The 18809-nt window shown below is 49.7% G+C and overlaps 1 protein-coding gene across 1 annotated transcript in view; it reads right to left on the bottom strand.

Moving 5' to 3' along the window:
* ZNF831 (zinc finger protein 831) overlaps positions 1-18809 on the bottom strand; it is a 94569-nt gene that overhangs the window by 61273 nt on the left and 14487 nt on the right. Inside the window, exons 2-3 of the mRNA XM_024239019.2 lie at positions 2721-6509; positions 1474-1610 (exon numbers count right to left, since the gene is read on the bottom strand). Coding sequence (XP_024094787.2) covers positions 1474-1610; positions 2721-6473 — 3890 coding nt within the window. The 5' untranslated portion in view covers positions 6474-6509. The remainder of the gene's footprint in view (positions 1-1473; positions 1611-2720; positions 6510-18809) is intronic.

Genomic DNA, 18809 nt, shown 5'->3' with positions numbered 1-18809 from the left:
AGGCTATGGAAGGAGACTGGCTGGTTCAAATCTCGGTCCTTGGGGAGGTTATCTAAGCTCTCTCTGTCTCCATTTCCTCATGAGAAAAATGGGGCTAATAATACCATCCACATCGTGGGCAGTACCTTGTGGGATCTCATGAAACAATGCATGCCAGAAAGCGATTAGGGAAAGCCTGGCACACAGCAAGTGCCCCATAATGTTAGCTCTGGACACATGGTCCCGGCAGACCATTGATAGAGGCAGGAGGGGGAACCAAAAGAGAAGAGGTCGTCTCTAGCCACTGAGGGTCTGAGCAGCCAAGGGGAGAGTTAGGAATTTGGATCGCCCCTTGAAGAATATCCAGGCTTTGGATAAATTACTGACAGGCCAGGTGCAGTGGCTCACGCCTATAATCCCAGCACTTTGGGAGGCCAATGCGAGAGGATCACTTGAGGCCAGGAGTTTGAGACCAGCCTGAGCAACACGGCAAAACCCCGTCTCTACTAAAAATACAAAAAAAAAAAAAAAAAAAAATAGCTGGGTGTGGTGGCCCATGCCTGTAATCCCAGCTACTCAGGAGGCTGAGCAGGCAAATCGCTTGAACCCCCAAGGCAGAGGTTACAGTGAGCCGAGATCACACCACTGCACTCCAGCCTGGGCAACAGAGTGAGACTCAGTCTCAAAAAAGAAAAAAAATGAAAAAAAAAAGGACTGACAGTCTAGGGGGAGAACGTTGACAGGTTGCCGGCTGAGGTGTGGAGTATAAATGCATCAGGGATCTGGGATTAGAACGTGGATTAGAGAATGGGATGAGGGTGGGGGGCGAGCACGAGAGGAGATCACTGGGAAAATGAGGGCAGAAAGAGGGCAAAGGTTAGAGAATTTGCTTTTTAATTTGTATGCAATGGGCAGCCTGAAGGGTGTTAAGCAAAGGAGAAAGACAATCCAAGAAAGACACAAAGAAGGAGTGGCAGGAAAATCCGCAGGGCCTCCCGTTTGTTGGGGGTGGATATGTGCATACGCATACCGCAAAGAAAAGTCTAGAAGGGCACACTCCTGAATGTTCACGGTGATTATCTCTGTGTGGCGAGATTACCAGGATGTTTTATTGTCTTCTCTTTGCTCATCTGTATTGTCTAATTTTTCTGCAAAGGACATTCATTGCTTGCATAATTAAAAACACAATAAAAGCTGTAAATAATTAACAGGCTGTCTCTTCCGGACTTAAGTTGAATGGATGTGTTTTCAACCCAGTTATTTCAAAGATTTGCTGGATTCCTGGCCTTAGAAAGGTGTCATCGAAAAATACACAGGCGGTGAGTTGTAAGGGATGGGGGACTAACGGGGAAACAAATTCAGTCCTTTCATCATGAAACTCTAAACCCTAGGAAACAGGAACTCTTTCTCGGGAGCACACGGATACCTTTCAAATCCCATAGTAAATTCTTCTTGGGGTTTTGTGGAAATGACAGAGGCGGCCACTCACCCTACCTTTTAGGGTTGATCCTCAGTTTTCTCTGCTTGCTGTTCCCACGAGACATCTTTGCCCTCCGAGGCAGGCCTTTCTTCCATTCTGGCTCAGACACCTGGTGCTGGGGCATCACCCCTGGGACTGTTGGGTAGGAGAACTGAAAACACCAAGCATGTTGGCATCACATTACTCAAAGCCCTCATGATGAGGAAAACTCCAAAGGGTTCTTGCTCTGCAGATAAGATGCCTCTCTTCAGAAATCAAAACGGAAATACTGCATCACTAAATGGCCTGAGTCCCTGAGAAGTTCAACCAGGCAACGGCAGAGTGTTCCTGGACACAGCCTCCTGAAACCCTGCCTGGACTCCATCCGCAGAGGAAAGCCTATGCCATCGGTTAACTGGAGGCCAAAGAAACACGGTGACCAGCCCCTTTACTCTCCCCTAAAGCCACCTCCCCGGGAGCCCCCACACCCCTGGGGCCCTCCTGACTAACCCGCTACTCTCAAGATGAAAACAGCACTCCCCACAACTTTGGGTTCCACCTAGGGAAAGCCGAACAGCCTGCAAGACTCTGGTCTCCGGACCTTTGTCACTGTCCACAGGGTTAAATGACTGCTGAGCCTCCAGGACCATCCTCAGTGGCCATGGCCCAAGCCACCCCAGAGCAGGAGACTAAGCCCTCAGTCATCACAACCAGGTGTGTGAACCCCTTCTCAAGGCGGAGCTCTGCATTATCATTTCATCACCAAGTGAGAACACCTGTGAGCATCCACCACATTCCCCCTTTTATCTCTGCTCCCGGGAACCTCAGAGAGAGGGCTGAGTCCAATCAACAGTAATTCCTTCTCCAGAATCCCCAGTATAATGACTCTCTCAATTATTGGGAGTCTCTGGTTTATAATCTTAGAATGGTCCAGAGAGCTCACCTCTCTGATGGAGTGTTTCATTTTACTTTTTGCTTCTGTTACCAGGAAGCTCAGTTAAATTTTACATTTGGTTATGAAGACTATCTCACCTAATGTCTTAAGTACAGTAATTCTTTCCTTTGGAATGTATGTTTTCCACAATTCTGTTTTGGTGTGCATTTGGTCCTTTATTCCCTCCTGCTGTCTGTGTGGCATCCCCAGGCTCCCTCAGGAACAAGCAAGCAGTGAACAGCAGATGCTACATGGGACGGCTTCAGACTTCCTTGCCTCACGAGAGGTCTTAACAGGATAACGACACGCTCTCTCAACCCTGGGCCCTGGGGCAAAGCCCAGCTTTACCTTGGACATCTGCGCCGGCCCTCCTTCTCCAGAGCTTGTCCAGGTCCATCCTCCATTGTTCCCAGGAGGGCCACTGGGACCCTCATCTCGGAGGCTGCTACCAGGAAAGTACACCGCCAAGTACACAGACGCCGCCTTTGCCTTCTGCTCCGCGGGCAGAGGGACACTGCGGCTCAGGCAACACCACGTGAGCCGCGGCTCAGCCTTCAGTGAGGGAAAGGGGTTGTGGGTGCTGTGGAGACTGTGGGTGCTGTGGAGACTGTGGGTGCTGTGGCTGCGGGACGTCCCTGAGTGGGAAGACAGGGCCAGCTCTGGCCAGCCTGGGGGCACACCCTGAGGCCGAGTGAGGGCAGTGAGGAAGGAGCCAGGCTGGAGGGGGAAACGCGGGTCGGGGCCCACCAGGGCCCCTGAAGAAGGATCTTCTAGGGCATTCCCAGGAGGCTCCCCCAGCTCCCAGTTGGGTACCCAGGGATTCGGGACATCCCCAGAGAGCCTGGCCCTTGCCAAAGTGCTGCCCATGCAGAGGCGATAGATACGGTGGCTGTCACCCTCCATGTCCTGAACTAAGTGTGCCTCACACGTTGGAGTGGGCGGGGAGGAGGTGGCCTCCCTGGTAGTCCCTGGTGCTGAGATGGGCAACTCCCTGGCTGCTGGCCTGCTAGTGGCCATCCTGTCCCCCTTGTCCCCCCCCAGCTGTGCCCCTTTTCTCCCATCCCATGGCCTGGAACAGCTGGGGTCCTCCAAGATGCTGTCCACCTCACCTGGGGAGGGGCCTGAGGCTGGGCTGGGAGAAAGAGGGGTCCCCAGTCCTGACCCAATAAATGATGCCCGTTTTTCAGGCCACCCGCTGCTGCAGAGAGAGTCTTGGCTGTGCCTGGGTCCCCAGGGAATGGGGAGTGGTAAGGGGGTCTCTGCCTGAGGTAACCTGAGGAGGTACTTAGGGGAAAAGGCATTGTCTGCCAGGGCAGAGAGCACTCTAGGAGCCTGAGGTGGGGTGGCCAGTCGGGGGTGCTCCCCGGGGGCTAGGGCTGCAGGATGCAGTGGGGTAGCCTTGTCCCTTGGCCCCACCCTCTTCAGGGCAACAGAAGCAGCAGCCAAGGAGGCTCCAGAGGACTCTAGAGGCTCGCCCACCTGCCTGGCACTCTCCTTTGAGCCCCCTGGCACCTCCCCAGGATCAGCATCCTGCTTCTGGGATGACAAAGAGGCAGGCTGCGTGGGCCCACCTGGGGTCTCTGCGCCCACAGGCTCTGGTTGCTTCTGGCTGTGCAGGTCCTCCACTTTGAGCTTCTTCCTCTCTGAGGGGAGCTTGTCCTCCCCAGAGCCACTGCTGGGCCATCTCAGGACAGTCTGGGCCCACAGGCAGGTCTCCTGAACATCCCCCGCACCTCGGGCACCTCCTTCCAGCTTAGGGTCTGGCAAAATTGGCCTGGGGGCCTCTATGTCACCCCCTTTGAGGGGGCCAGGTGCTGGGGGCATCTGCCACCCCAGTTCCATCCTCCCATTTGGAGAGACCAGGGGGCTCCTACTGCCTGAACAGGGACTGTCTCTGCCACCCAGTGCAGGGGATGACACAGCCTCTTCCACCCTGGGTCGGTCACTGTCTCCTGTCCTGGCTACCGTCTCTCCATGCTTAGTGGGCTCAGTCACCAAGGAGGCCTCCGGGGCTGGTGGATTTCCCCAAGGCTCTGGCGTTGCCCCCGTGGATGTGTCCTCATGGACAGGGGTCCTCCTGTCTTGGGTGGGGACTGTGCCTGAGCTCCCTGCTGCCTCTTTCTGCAGAGGAAGGCCCAGTTCTGCCCCACTGCCCACTCCCACCTCCCTGGTTTTCTTGCCTCCGTGGGGACTGGCTTTCATCTTCTGGTAGATCCTTTTGAACGTCTCATCCCCGTACACCTGCCACTTCTCCTGGGAGAACATCTTCAGCCTTCTCTGGCCGCACTTCCTGCCGCCCGCTCTGCCCTTGCCGGCCATGGCCTCCCGTGCAGCAGTTCTCTTTGCATCTGTGTCCTCTGCGGGCACCAGGGCATCGCCAATGGGGGTGCCTGGCAGGTCCTCCACTGCGGCCTGTCTGACCAGGGCCCGGGGATGCCCACTGGGAACGTCAGTCGAGCTTAGTCCCGAGCGGCAGCCCAGGCGGGCTGGGCCGGGCCTGGGGCTCAGAGGCTTCTGCATCCTGGACCAGGGGTCCCAGGGCTCCCTGGGCTCCAGCCACGTCCTGGAGCCCTCGACGAAGGGCAGCGAGTTGCTCCTGGTGACGGGGACACATTCCACGGTGGTGGAGAGCTGAGTGGGGACGGAGTGGAAGAAGAGGGGCCGAGACTTGTCTGGGGGCGTCCAGGTGGAGCGCACGGGGCCCGGGGCCCTCCTACGGCCCGGCTCCAGCGCGCGGATGTCAAAGTGGAAGGAGTCCTTGTAGGTGTAGGGCGTGGGCAGGTCGATGCTGCCCTGTTTGGACAGCCCGGTCTTCCGGGGCCGTACGTTGTCCAGCTGGGCATCGTCCACCACCGCCTGGTTGTGGGAGATGAGCTGGGCGATGCGCTCCTCCAGCCGCTTCTTCTCCAGCTCCAGGCCGGCTTCTCGCGCCCGGGGCTCGGCCCCTGCGCCCCCTGGCCCCGGGCCCGGGCCGCCCTCCCCCTCGGACTCGGCGCTGTGCTCCGAAAGGCTGTGCAGGGGGCTGCAGGGCGCAGGCGGCTGCTCCGCGCTGTCGGAGCGCGACAGGTACCCCGAGTCGGTGCTCTCACACTTCCGCAGCCGGCCCTCGGGGGCCTTGGCATCCCAGGGCTTCTCGGCTGCCGTCGCCTGCTGCCGCTGCAGGGCGCACGGCTTCCCGCCGGTCGGCGACTTCTGCTCTGGCAACTTTCGCCAGGGCTGTGTGCTGGCCGCGGCGAGCCCAGGTGACGCCATGGGGGCAGAGTCCCAAGGAGCCTCTCTGTCGGCAAATGTGGACCCTGGACAGGGAGCAGCTTCGGTCCTCACATCCAGGTTCTTGGCAAGTAGGGGCACGTGGGCACCCGGAGAAAGGGGTCTCTCCGAGGCCCCTGCGTGCATCCCTTGGTTCCTGCTCTCGCCCCTGCCGTCTGGTCTGGGGGGCTCTCCGGCCTTGTCCCCTTCCTCCAGGAGGCCGCCCCCGGCCCCCTCGGACTCCGAGGACAGCCGGGAGTTGTTGAGGTGTGTCTGCGTCCGCCTGTGCTTGTAGAGATTGCTCTGGGTCTTAAAGGCGATGCCGCAGGTGGCGCACGGGAAGGGCCTCTCGCCAGTGTGGGACCGGATGTGCTTCTCTAGAACACTGGGCTTCAGGCAGTCGCGACCACAGTGCGGACACAGGTACTTGCCCGCATTCCGCACCTTGCCTGGGCTGCCCAGCGTGGGGCCCAGGCCCGGCGACAGGACAGGCAGAGTGCCCACGATGTTCACCGTCAGCGTAGGGGCCGCCGGCTTCCCCACCTGGGTGGGGCCAGGCCCTTCAGGCTGCAGCACAGGGCTGAGTATGAAGGGCACGTTGCCCCCATCTAGGCTGCCCGTTACTAGCGGGGCACGCGGCTGGAGGCCCCCGGGAGGCACCGTGTGGTACAGTGGGATGGGCAGGGCCTTCAGGAACACAGTGGGGGCCAGGCCCTGCTCTGGTGGCAGAAGGACAGGGCCCAGGGTCAAGTGAGGTGAGGCCTGGCCACCTGGGGCCCCTGGAGGGCCACGAGTGGGAGCTGGCTGGTCCCTCGCAGGAGGGGCAGGGCAGGTGGGTTCTGGAACCTCCATTCCGCATCATCTGGATGGCCCACAATGCTGGACAACCTGCAGACAACAACCAAACTTTACCATGGGCACCTCTCCTCTCTCCTCATGCAGTAAATCTTCCCTAGCCTGCACGAAGCACTTCATCACCCAACGGAAGCCTGACAATCCCCTAAGGAATGTACTTTCATCCCAAGTGAGAGGAAGGTACTCTCATCCAAAAGGGAAAGCTGAGGCTCAGACAGCAGAAGTAACTTGTCATGCAAGCTGACACGTGGCAAAGCAGGATTTGGACCCAGATCTGTTTGAATCCTGCCTCTTATTTAACATGCCATCTGCACAGGTCCATGGCAGGTTTGCCACCATCATCCCCTGGCACCAGCCCAGTGCCACATGCAGAGACACTCAGAAAATGTGCTGACTTCATGAAAAAGTCATGCAGCTTGTCAAGGTCCTCGAAGTTCACAGTGATTCCTTCACTTGCACAAATCCCTTTTCTTCTCTGGGACTGTTTCCAGATCCGCAAAATGGGCAAGGAATCAGGGCCTTCCCACTCTGAGGTTCTGAGTCTGTGCTGCAGGATGACGACAGTAAGAAAAAAAATTGACCCAAGGAAAGGCTTGCCAGATTTAGCAAACAAAAATCCAAGACTCCCAGTTAAATTTGATAAACAACGCATAGTTCTTTAGTGGGAGTATGTCCCAAATATTGCATGAGAATTACTTTCGGTATAAGTATGTCCCAGATCTCATATGTGCCATGCTTATATGGAAACACTGAGCGCTGCTTATCTGAAATTCAAATGTGGCTGGGCATCCTGTATTTGATCTGGTGACACCACCAGGAAAAGGAGCACTTCCCTCAGCCTCAAGACAAGACTTAGGTCTCTGCTCAAAGGAGGGGCTTCCAAAGCCCCTAGCTACTAGGGAGGCTGAGGCAGGAGAATTGCTTGAACCCTGGAGGTGGAGGTTGCAGTGAGCCAAGATCACACCACTGAACTCCAGCCTGGGTGACAGAGTGAAAGTCTGTCTCAAAAAATATATAAATAAAAATTTAAAAATAATAAAAAACATAGAAGTAGCAGCACATTGAGTTGGCTCATACCACTGACACTGGCTCAAGAGAGCTGATTGTTAAATTTTCGAAAATTGCACAAGCCAGTTGTGAAACACAGCCATAACTAAAAGATACATTACATAAACTTACAATCAAATAATGTTAGAAACAAATAAATGACAACTGGATAATTTAAAATTGATTACAGTCTTAAATGTAAGCACTAAAGTTATAAAACTCATAGAAGACAAAGGATTAAAACTTCATGACCTTTCTGGATTTAGCAATGGATTTTTTTCTTTTTTTTTCTTTTTTTTTTGGTTTTTTTTTTTTTGAGATGGAGTCCTGCTCTGTTGCCCAGGCTGGAGTGCAATGGCACGATCTCGGCTCACTGCAACCTCTGCCTCCTGGATTCAAGCTATTCTCCTGCCTCAGCCTCCCGAGTAGCTGGGATTACAGGTGTGCGCCACCATGCCCAGCTAATTTTTGTATTTTTAGTAGAGACCAGGTTTCACCATGTTGACCCAGCTGGTCTCGAACTCCTGACCTTGGGTGATCCACCCGCCTCGGCCTCCCAAAGTGCTGGGATTATAGGCGTGAGCCACCACACCCGGCCGCAGTGGATTTTAAAATATGACACCAAAAGTACATGCAGCAAAAGAAAAATAAATTTGACTTCAAAACCTAAAACTTTGGTTCATCAAAGGATACTTTCAAGAAAGTGAAAAAACAATCCACAGAATGGAAGAAAATATTTGCAAATCATATGCATGATATATCCAGAATATATAAAGAACTCTTACAGTGCAACAACAAAAGACAACCCAATTTATTTTTTTATTTTTTATTTTTTTGAGATGGAGTCTCACTCCGTCGCCCAGGCTGGAATGCAGTGGCATGATCTCAACTCACTGCAACCTCCGCCTCCCGTGTTCAAGAGATTCTTATGCCTCAGCCGCCTGAGTAGCTGGGACTACAGGCGTGTGCCACCATACCCAGATAATTTTTGTAACAACCCAGTTTAAAAATGAGCAGAGGACTTGAATAGATTTTTTTTTCTCCAAACGCCCAAAAAGCACATTAAAAAGATGCTTCATACCATCAGCTGTTAGGGAAATGTAAATCAAAACCACAATGAGATAGGACTTCACACCAACCATGGCTATAGTAAATAATAATAATAAACTAATAAGCAATAAAATAACAAGTGTTGGTGAGGATGTGGAGAATTTAGAACCCATAAACACGACTGGTGGGGATATAAAATGATGCAGCCACTTTAAAAACAATTGGGTAGTTCCTCACAAAGTTAAACATGTATTACCATATGATCCAGCAACTCTACGCCTAGGTATATACCCCAAAGAATTGAAAACAGATATTCAAACAAAAACTGGTACATGCATGTTCATAGTAGCTTTATTCAAAATAGCCAAAAGAGAGAATGACAGAAATGTCCATCAGCTGATGAGTGGATAGACAAACGGCAATATACAGTACCATAGAATCGTAATCAGCCATAAAAAGCAATGAAGTGCTTGCCTATGGTACAACATGGATGCACCTTGAAGACGTCATGCTACATGAAAGAAGCCAGACACAAAATATCACGTTTTATAACTGCATTTGTATGAAGAAACTGGAATAGACAAACTCATGGAAACAGAAAACAAATCATAGCGGTCGCCAGAGGAGGGGAGAATGGGGAATGAGGCTTTAACTGGGAACAACGTTTCCTTCTGGGGTGATGAAAATGTTTTGGAACCAGACAGAGGTGGTAGTTCATAAAACTATGAATGTACTAAATGCCATAGAATTGTACACGTTCAAATAGTTAAAACGGTGAATTTAAGGTTATGTGACTTTTACCTCAATTGTAAACAGGTACTGTCTCAATTTTTTTTAAAGTATCATCTTCATTGAGCAAATGTACTCAATTTTTTAAAAGTACTTTGGGCTGCTATAACAAAAATACCCTAGATTGGGTGGTTGAGATGACAAATATTTATTTCACACAGCTCTGGAGACAGGAAGTCCAAGATCAAGTTCAAGTCCAAGACAGGTTGAGTGCCTGATGAGGGTCTGCATCCTGGTTCCTAGATGGCCGTCTTCTTGCTGCACCCTCACGTCATGGAAAGGCCAGTAGAGCTCTCTGGGGTCCCCTTTATAAGGTACTCGTTCCACTCATGAGGGCTCCACGTCATGACCTGACCGCCTCCCAAAGGACCCACCTCCTAATACCGTCACATGGAGAGTGAGGATTTTACATGTAGATTTGGAGCTGGGGGGAAGAAACATCCAGTTCACACCAGCTCCTACATACTCAGAGCTCACCACCTGCTAAGGATTCTATGGCATCTTCCATTCTCAGGGATCTTGGGGCCATTTATGTGGGATGTGCTGGTGTGGTGGGAATGCTCCCTGGCAGTGTGGAACGTCACACCTCTGGCTCTTCCCAACCTCAGCATCAGTAGCATCATGTTCACAGCTCGAACTGGCCACAGTGGAAGCACTGACACCACAAAAATCAGCAAATGCTACAAGTCAGTCCTTTTTGTTTTTTTTCATCCTGAAAGCCAGTTTCAACATTTACCAGCACACCACTGAGCAGAAGGGAGGACCCAGAAGACCATTGCACCCACTCTCTTTCCCTCTCCTAAACCTCTGGTCTCATTATGAATCTCACCACACCACGCCATCTGCAAGAGCCCCTGGCTTCAAAACAATCTGAGACGTTCTAATTGTTTAAGGAAAGATGTAAAGGCAGGAATCTTTAGAGATTAACAGGTGGCTACTAGAATGGATAAGAGCTAATAGGAATGGAAGATAAAGGCTTACCTCAAGATGCTGCAACCTTTCTACTAGCTGAGAATTTCAGGAACCTCCCCAGGAGACCAGTAGGCCTGAATTCCTGTCTCTGCTTAACCATCTTGCTAGAGGGTGGCCCTGAGACTGTTTCCTCATCTCTAAGAACAGTGGCATTGGGGCAGAGCTACCAGGAGGATCAGATGAAATAAGTTATGTGAAAACACCAAGTGCTGTGCCCAGCACAGAATAAGCGCTCCATTTATTTCAGTTTTCAATTATATGCCATAATATTTTGAACTATTAACTACCGGTTCCTCCCCCACCCTGTCTTCCTCCTACCCTTGTCTCTTCCCCCATCCGTCAGCTCAGCAGTCTCCATGCATCGCCTCTAGCAAGGGATGCTGTCTCGGGGTGGGTTCCTGAGAAAAGGATTCCGTTCCAAGTATTTTATTTGGGAGGTGATCCCAGGAAACACTTGTAAGGAAATGGGAAGGCTGGGGGTGAAGGAGGCTACAAAATGTCCAGCAAGTCCCCACTGTGGGTGACTGGAGCTTAATCCCACTGGCGGACACCAGGAGATTGTGTAGAACATGCACCCCAGGCGCAAGTGAGCTGCCTGCATCGGGGCTGCCTCTGGGAGCAGCCATGTCCTGGCATTTCCAGCTGCGTGCGTGAATGCACAGGGCAGGCTCTGTGGCCACAGGGAGCCATCAGACACAGAAGCACTGCCTGCAGTTGGCTCTTAAATGCTGAGTCGGAGAATAGGTGGGCAGGGCTTCTGTCTGTTCCTGTGGCAGAAACTCAGTAAAGGCGTTTTAATTCCAAAAGCCCTAAACCCTAAGGAAACTGATGAGTATGAGCCTGTTGTCCTGATCCCTTGGTTGTAACGGTTGTGGGTGGGGAGGTCCTGGAAGGGAAGAAGGGAGAAATAAGTCCGTCCAGCTCCTGCCTCAGTGGCAATTCCTGCTCCATTCCCCAGGGCAGTCTGGAAAGAGGGGTGCCAGGACACAGGGCATCAACAGCCCAGAGTGCACGTCCAGGCAGGAGGACGAGGCACACACAGAGCTCTCGCTGCAGGACGAATTTCAGAGCACCCAGAAAGGCCCTGAAGTGACTGGGAAAATGAGGCCAAATTGAGGGGGTTGTCACCCGAGGGGTGTCTCAGTGGGGGCCTGCCTGGGGAGCTGAGGGCTGAGCATCACGTGCCCCCCAGAAACTTTAGCCCAACCTGGGGGTAGGGGGAGGAGGAAAAGGAGCCCAGAACTGACTCTCATAGGGTGGGAGGCTTGGGGCTTCAAAATAGAAATGCCAGGAAAAGAGCACTATGTTTCTGACACACCTGCCACGATGATCATTTTGTGCTCTCTGCAGCCTGTTCTGTGATCACTGCGAAATTGACGCCTTTGAGTAACAGCTGATCCCTGCTGGCAAGATGACAGCTGACTAACACCTTCCTCCAGGGAGATGACGCTTTTCTTAGGAAAACCTCAAAAGGCTGCAGATAATTTTGCTCACTCTGAATCAAGGAGATGGCAAGTCCTATTGTCCCCATTGGACTGGTGGGGAAGCTGGGGGCCAGGGCTGGGAAGGCAGCTCGCTAGAAGGCTTACCTCTTTGTATGAGTGAGGGAAGGGTGCGGGACAGTCCCTTGGTCACCTGGACTGAATGCCAAGTCCTCATCCTGTTGCCATCCCCAGGCTCCCGCACACAGGGAACTTGGCGCAGCCCTCATCTGCCGCGTGTGCAGCTCCCCACCTCCTCCCAATTCCCTCCCCCCTCAACAAACAGTCATATCTTTCAGCGCAAATGTGCAGCTTTATGGAGGAGAGGGGAACAAAGAGGTGGGAGAAACTTGAAGAGAAGAAGTGACAATTTCCCAAGCCCTCCTTTGCAAAAGCAAACCATAAATGAGCCTGGCCAAAGAGAGAACATGAAAATGCCATAAGTAGGTTTTTAGAATTTACATTTAGGGCCCCAAAAGAGAAGGCCATGGAGAAGCATATTGGACACATTAAGCAGATAGAACTTGGGTACTAAGATGGCTGGTGTAGTTACAAGTTTCCCAAACTTCCATTCATCCTGCACCACCATCACCCACTCCACCACGTATGGGGACCACTTATACTATTACTCAGTCCCCACCCTACCTTTATAGAGCCTCATGGCTGGAACACCATTGCTTTAAAAGGGATACATGCAGTGTGAATGTACTTCATGCCACTGAACTGTATGCTTCACAATGGTGAAAGTGTTATATTTTATGTATATTGTATCGCAATTTTCAGAAAGTAAAAAAAAAAAAAAAAAAAAGGGAGGAAGGGGAACTATATCATTGCCCAGTGAGTTGAAAACTGACATTCACACAAAAACCTGCACACTGATGTAAACATCAGCAATTGTATTTGTAATAGCAAAAACCTGGACATAAGCAAGATGTCCTTCAGTAAACATCAGTAACCACACATCCAGACAATGGAATATTATTCATCGATAAAAAAGAAATAAGCCAGCAAATAAGCTAGCAAGCCACAGAAAGACACAAAGGAACCTTAAATGCATGTTCCTAAGTGAAAGAAGCCAATCTGAAAAGACTTTGTATTGTGTGGTTCCAACTGTATGACCTTCTGGAAAAGGCAAAACTATGGAGACAGTGAAAAGGTCAGGGGTTGCCAGGGGTTGGGGGAGGAGGGGATGAAGAGGTGGGTGGAGTGAAAGGGATTGTTCTGATCCTGTAACACCAAACACTTGCCACTATACATTTGTCAAAACTCATGGAACATGCAATACCAAGACAGAACCCTAGTGTAGACTATGGACTTTGGTGTCTATCAATGGGTTCACCAGTTGCAACCAATGCACCACCCTCATTTGCAAGATGCTCATAGCAGGGAAAACAGTGGGGGCACAGGCTGAAAGTGGCGGATGGGAGCTCTCTGTACTTTCTCCTCATTTTTCTACAAACCTAAAACTACTCTTAAAAATTGTCTATTAACTTCGAAAATTGTTTTAAATCAAAACAGTTTTTTAAAAGAGATGTGAAAAGATATTTATCCTCACCAGCCCAGAAATGCAAGGCATAAACCATGATGTCATGTTTTGCCTATTGCAGGAACGAGGGGGCCAAAAGAAATAAATACTTGTAATAATTGGGCATAAACGCGGGGGGTGGGGATACTAAATCAATCATCACCAAAAAGAGAAGATCAATTTTCCCTACGAACCATTAACATAAATACCTATTAAATTTTTAAAAATATGTATCTGTAGGCCACCATGTATGCTCTTGCACACCTGAGTGGTATGGTCCTCTACTTTGAGAAGCACCTCCCTAACTTACAATCTTCACCTGATACACACTTGGTGTAGACCCTGTACCTGCAAGGCTGTAGCAACATGCTCCCTAGTCCACTGGCACCCAGCTAGGCTTGCCCAAAGGGAGGTGCTGGCAAGTCGGGGCAGGAGGGTAAGGTCAGGCCTGGCTCCAAGGTGGCCTTTGTCCCTCTACTCAGGGACACACTTTCGTTAGGTGGCCCTCTCTAGGTCCAAGCACGGTTCCCACGTTGGCCTCTTATGCCCGGAGTGGGTAACACTCCCCCACTGCTGCCAGCCCTCAGGTGCCCCAACTTCCCAGAACCAGGCCCACACTTTGTAAATAGCCCCGCATTTAAACCCCTCTCAGTCGCCCCCGCCACTTGAATGTGCATCTAGGCCAGCCAGGACCCAGAGTGAAATTACAACTTACCTTATGTGTGCAGCTGAATGTTCCCAGAGAGCAGGAGCAGCCCTAACTTTTGTCAGATTCTAGAAGGGTCTGGAAGGGTCTCTGAGGGTGAGAGTAGCTGGTTAGAAGCAACACCTCCCTAAAAGCAGGGGAGGCTGCCCGCTTCCTGTCAGGGCCAAAGACATGTTAGTTCCCACTACGACTTCACCCAAATTCATTCTGTTTAGTGACAAAATACGTTTTGCCTAAACAATTATGATAAAGGAGCAGGCCAGAAGAGAGTTTACAAACAAACACACAGTGTGCAGAAAGCTTAGGCAAGTTGGAGGAGAGGAGTGTCTCCTGCAATTGCCTAATTTTCATACACAAATTACGTGGTTTCCCTGTAGATGGTCAATTGGTTGCAGATGTGTGGAAGGAGAAGCTTGATGTCAGGCTGGCTTTGGCAAGAGGGAGGGCCTGCCAGCTGCGCTCAGCCATCCCCGTCCCCTGTCTTCTTGGTGGAAGAAGAAAAAAGCCTGGGTTTGAGTTCTGGTTTTGCCACTTACCCCCTCCCTGTGAGGCTCAGCAAGTTCCTTAACCTCAGGATTTGCATTTGTAAAATGTGGATAACGAGGATTAAACAGATGCTACCTACAAGCACTGATCACAGCATAATGCAAAATGGGAAAAATCTGCTGAAAATTATTCAGATAATTTTCTCTTTTTCTTTTTCCCAAGCCCATCAGTGTTACCTTGATCTGCCTGAGACATCTTCTGCCTAAGCTTTGCAGGTTCACAGCACAGGGAGCTGACCTTTATGTGACACCATGTCCAGGCCACAGGCCCAAGGTCTACACATGCCCTAAGCCATCTAATCCACACAGCAGGGAGGTGCTGCTATTATTCTAACAAGAGGAATAAGGCACTGAGTGATGGAGGGATTCACCCAAGATCAAGGAGTTGAGAAGTATATTCCTTCCAGTGAAGAAAGACAGAGAGAACAGGGAAGTGTGGGCTGGCATGCAGAATAAGATTGGCATAAAGGACCTCTTCAAGGAGAACTACAAACCACTGCTCAAGGAAATAGGAGAGGACACAAACAAATGGAAAAACATTCCATGCTCATGGAAAGGAAGAATCAATATCATTAAGATGGCCATACTGCCCAAAGTAATTTATGGATTCAATGCTATTCTCATCAAGCTACCAGTGACTTTCTTCACAGAATTAGAAAAAACTACTTTAAATTTCATGTGGAACCAAAAAAAAAAGCCTGTATAGCCAAGACAATCGTAAGCAAAAAGAACAAAGCTGGAGGCATCACGCTACCTGACTTCAAACTATACTACAAGGCTACAGTAACCAAAACAGCATGGTACTGGTACCAAAACAGATATATAGACCAAGGGAACAGAACAGAGACTTCAGAAATAACACCACACATCTACAACTATCTGACCTTCGACAAACCTGACAAAAACAAGCAATGGGGAAAGGATTCCCTATTTATTAAATGGTGCTGGGAAAACTGGCTAGCCATATGCAAAAAACAGAAACTGGACCCCTTCTTTACACATTATACAAAAATTAAGATGGATTAAAGACTTAAATGTAAAACCCAAAACCATAAAAACCCTAGAAGAAAACCTAGGCAATACCATTCAGGACACAGGCATGGGCAAAGACTTTATGACTAAAACACCAAAAGCAATTGCAACAAAAGCCAAAATTGACAAATGGGATCTAATCAAACTAAAGAGCTTCTGCACAACAACAGAAACTATCACCAGGGTGAACAGGCAACCTACTGAATGGGAGAAAATTTTTGCAAGCTACTTATCTAACAAAGGTCTAATATCCAGAATCTACAAGGAACTTAGACAAATTTATAAGAGAAAAACAACCCCATCAAAAAGTGGGCGAAGGATATGAACAGATACTTCTCAAAAGAAAACATTTATGCAGCCAAGAAACATATGAAAAAAAGATCATCATCACTGGTCATTAGAGAAATGCAAATCAAAATCACAGTGAGATACCATCTCGTGCCAGTTAGAATGGCAATTATTAAAAAGTCAGGAAACAACAGATGCTGACAAGGCTGTGGAGAAACAGGAATGTTTTTACACTGTTGGTGGGAGTGTAAATTAGTTCAACCATTGTGGAAGACAATGTGGTGATTCCTCAAGGATCTGGAACCAGAAATACCATTTGACCCAGCAATCCCATGACTCGGTATATACCCAAAGGATTATAAATCATTCTACTATAAAGATACATTCACACATATGTTTATTGCAGCACTATTTACAATAGCAAAGACTTGGAACCAACCCAAATGCCCATCAGTGATAGACTGGATAAAGAAAATGTGGCACATATACACCATGGAATAGTATGCAGCCATAAAAAAGAATGAGTTCATGTCCTTTGCAGGCACATGGATGAAGCTGGAAGCCATCATTCTCAGCAAACTATCACAGGAACAGAAAATCAAACACTGCATGTTCTCAGTCATAAGTGGGAGTTGAACAATGAGAACACATGTACACAGGGAGCGGAACATCACACACCAGAGCCTGTCAGGGGGTTGTTGGAGGGGAAGGGGAGGGAGACCATTAGGACAAATATCTAATGCATGCTGGGCTTAAAACCTAGATGACAAGTTGATAGGTGTAGCAAACCACCATGGTACATGTATACCTATGTAACAAGCCTGCACATTCTGCACATGTATCCCAGAACTTTTAAAGTAAAATAAAAAATAAAAAAGATTTCTCATAAGATGATCATCTGTGCTTGAGCCGGGGAGCTTGAGACCAGCCTGGGCAACATAGTGAGACCCCCATCTCTACAAAAAATAAATAATTAGGTGGGCATGGTGGTACACGCCTGTGGTCCCAGCTACTCAGGAGGCTGAGGTGGGAAAACCGCTTGAACTGAGGAGGTTGAGGCTACAGTGAGCCAGATCGCACCACTGCACTCCAGCCTGGGTGAGAGTGATACTCTGTCTCAAAATAAAATAAAATAAAATGATCATCTAGAAAGCCAGGTATTGTTTATGAGAGTGAAGAGTTTTTCAAAATTACCTTCGCTCTTTGTTTAATATTTCACGCTCCAAGGAGGGAGGACCTGTGCCCAGAACTCTCCTGTAGAGAAGATGCCCCTCTAACAGTGGCACAGCAAAGATATGGGCCTAGCTGCCTGATAGGTGAGGGCAGCTTTATGTAAGGGAAGCATGGTGGGTTGAATTGTATTCTCCAAAACAGCATCCGAGTCCTGTCCCTACTACCTGTGAATGGGACCTTATTTGGAAATGGGGTCTTTGCAGATATCATTAAGGATCTCAAAATGGTATCACACTGCATTTAGTGGGGGCCCTAAATCCAGTGACTGATGGTGTCCTTATAAGAAGAGGAGAGGATGCAGGGACCCAGGGAGTAGGCCATGCGAAGACCCACACGAGGACAGAGGCAGAGATGGGGCACAATCCAGCCACAAGCCAGGGAATGCCTGGAGCCACCAGGAACTGAAAGAGGCCAGGAAGGACCCCCCCCAGCCCCCCCACCCAGAGCTTTAGAGGGAGGGTGGCCCTGTGGATGCCTTGATTTCAGGCCGCTGGTCTCCTGCAATGTGAGAAAATCCATTCTGTTGCTGTGAGCCCCACAGTGTGTGGTCATTTGTTACTGCAGGCTCAGGAAACAAATCCAGGATGTGAAAGGAAGCTCTGCCCTTTGCTGGACTGTAGTGAGAAGCGGATGGGTGCGGAGGAGGAAGACAAATGGGAGGGTCAGGCTTCAACCAGAGAGGAGCAGGTACAAGTGGGGGTAACACCAGGGCTGTCTCCCAACTTCCCATTGATGGACTCTGTAAAGAGTCATCTTCACAGGCTGTCCATGTGTGACCTGGTGTGAGGCACGGTCGGGCAGTGGGGGCCCCAGGGCTGCACTGTCCTGAGCCACCGTGGTCCTCCCATGATATGAACAGAGTCTGTCGTGGAGCTCACAGGGTGCCAGGGCGGGGACAACTAGTGGGAAGAGGTGCTCTGTAATGAGGGCTCCAGGGTGGACCCCCCGCCCTTCAAGTCCTTTGTGCTGGGGGTGGAGGATGGGTAAAAGAACATGACATATGGGGACATAAGGAGACTGGGTGTTTATTTCATAGAGTGTTTCAGAGAGCGGGCTCTGAAGGACGACCCAAATCCCACCATGCATTTCCAAGTCCTGTGACTCAGATGAGCTGCACAGCCTCCCTGGGACTCAGTTTTCTTGTTTGTAAAATGGAAAAATATTGACACCTCCCCCATGGCATCATGTGATACTCAAATGAACTGTAAACATGCCTGGCCCAAAGTAAAAGCCTAATGGAATCAACAAATACATGTTTTTTCTTCCACTCCCACTGATCTTAGAGAAGATCCGATCAGCTATGGAAAAGTAAAGGAATATTTTCTTTTAGTATATCCAAGTTGTAGAGTGAGTTATTAATACATTTTTTTTAAGGCATGAGATTCTTTCTGAACCATTATACTGAATGACTGCATAATATCAATCATTGACCCAGGATGGCCCACGGCCCTGTATACTACCTGGCACATAGCAGGTGTTCAATAAATATTGGTTGAGTGAATGAATTATGGCCTTAGATAAGACTATAAAAAAATGGCCTGACTTAAATTATCACATTTGAGAAACAGGGAAGACATTTTTATGTGAAACTCCTCTGAAGAGGTTCCTCACTTATTTGAGCCGAGCCATGCTGTTCTAGTCTACGATTTCTCAGAAATTCCCAAA

This window comes from Pongo abelii, chromosome 21, assembly GCF_028885655.2.
Source record: "Pongo abelii isolate AG06213 chromosome 21, NHGRI_mPonAbe1-v2.0_pri, whole genome shotgun sequence".
In the NCBI taxonomy this organism is placed as follows: Eukaryota; Metazoa; Chordata; class Mammalia; order Primates; family Hominidae; genus Pongo; species Pongo abelii.
The sequence above is the reverse complement of the archived record's forward strand: the minus strand, read 5'-3'. Positions and strand labels throughout refer to the sequence as shown.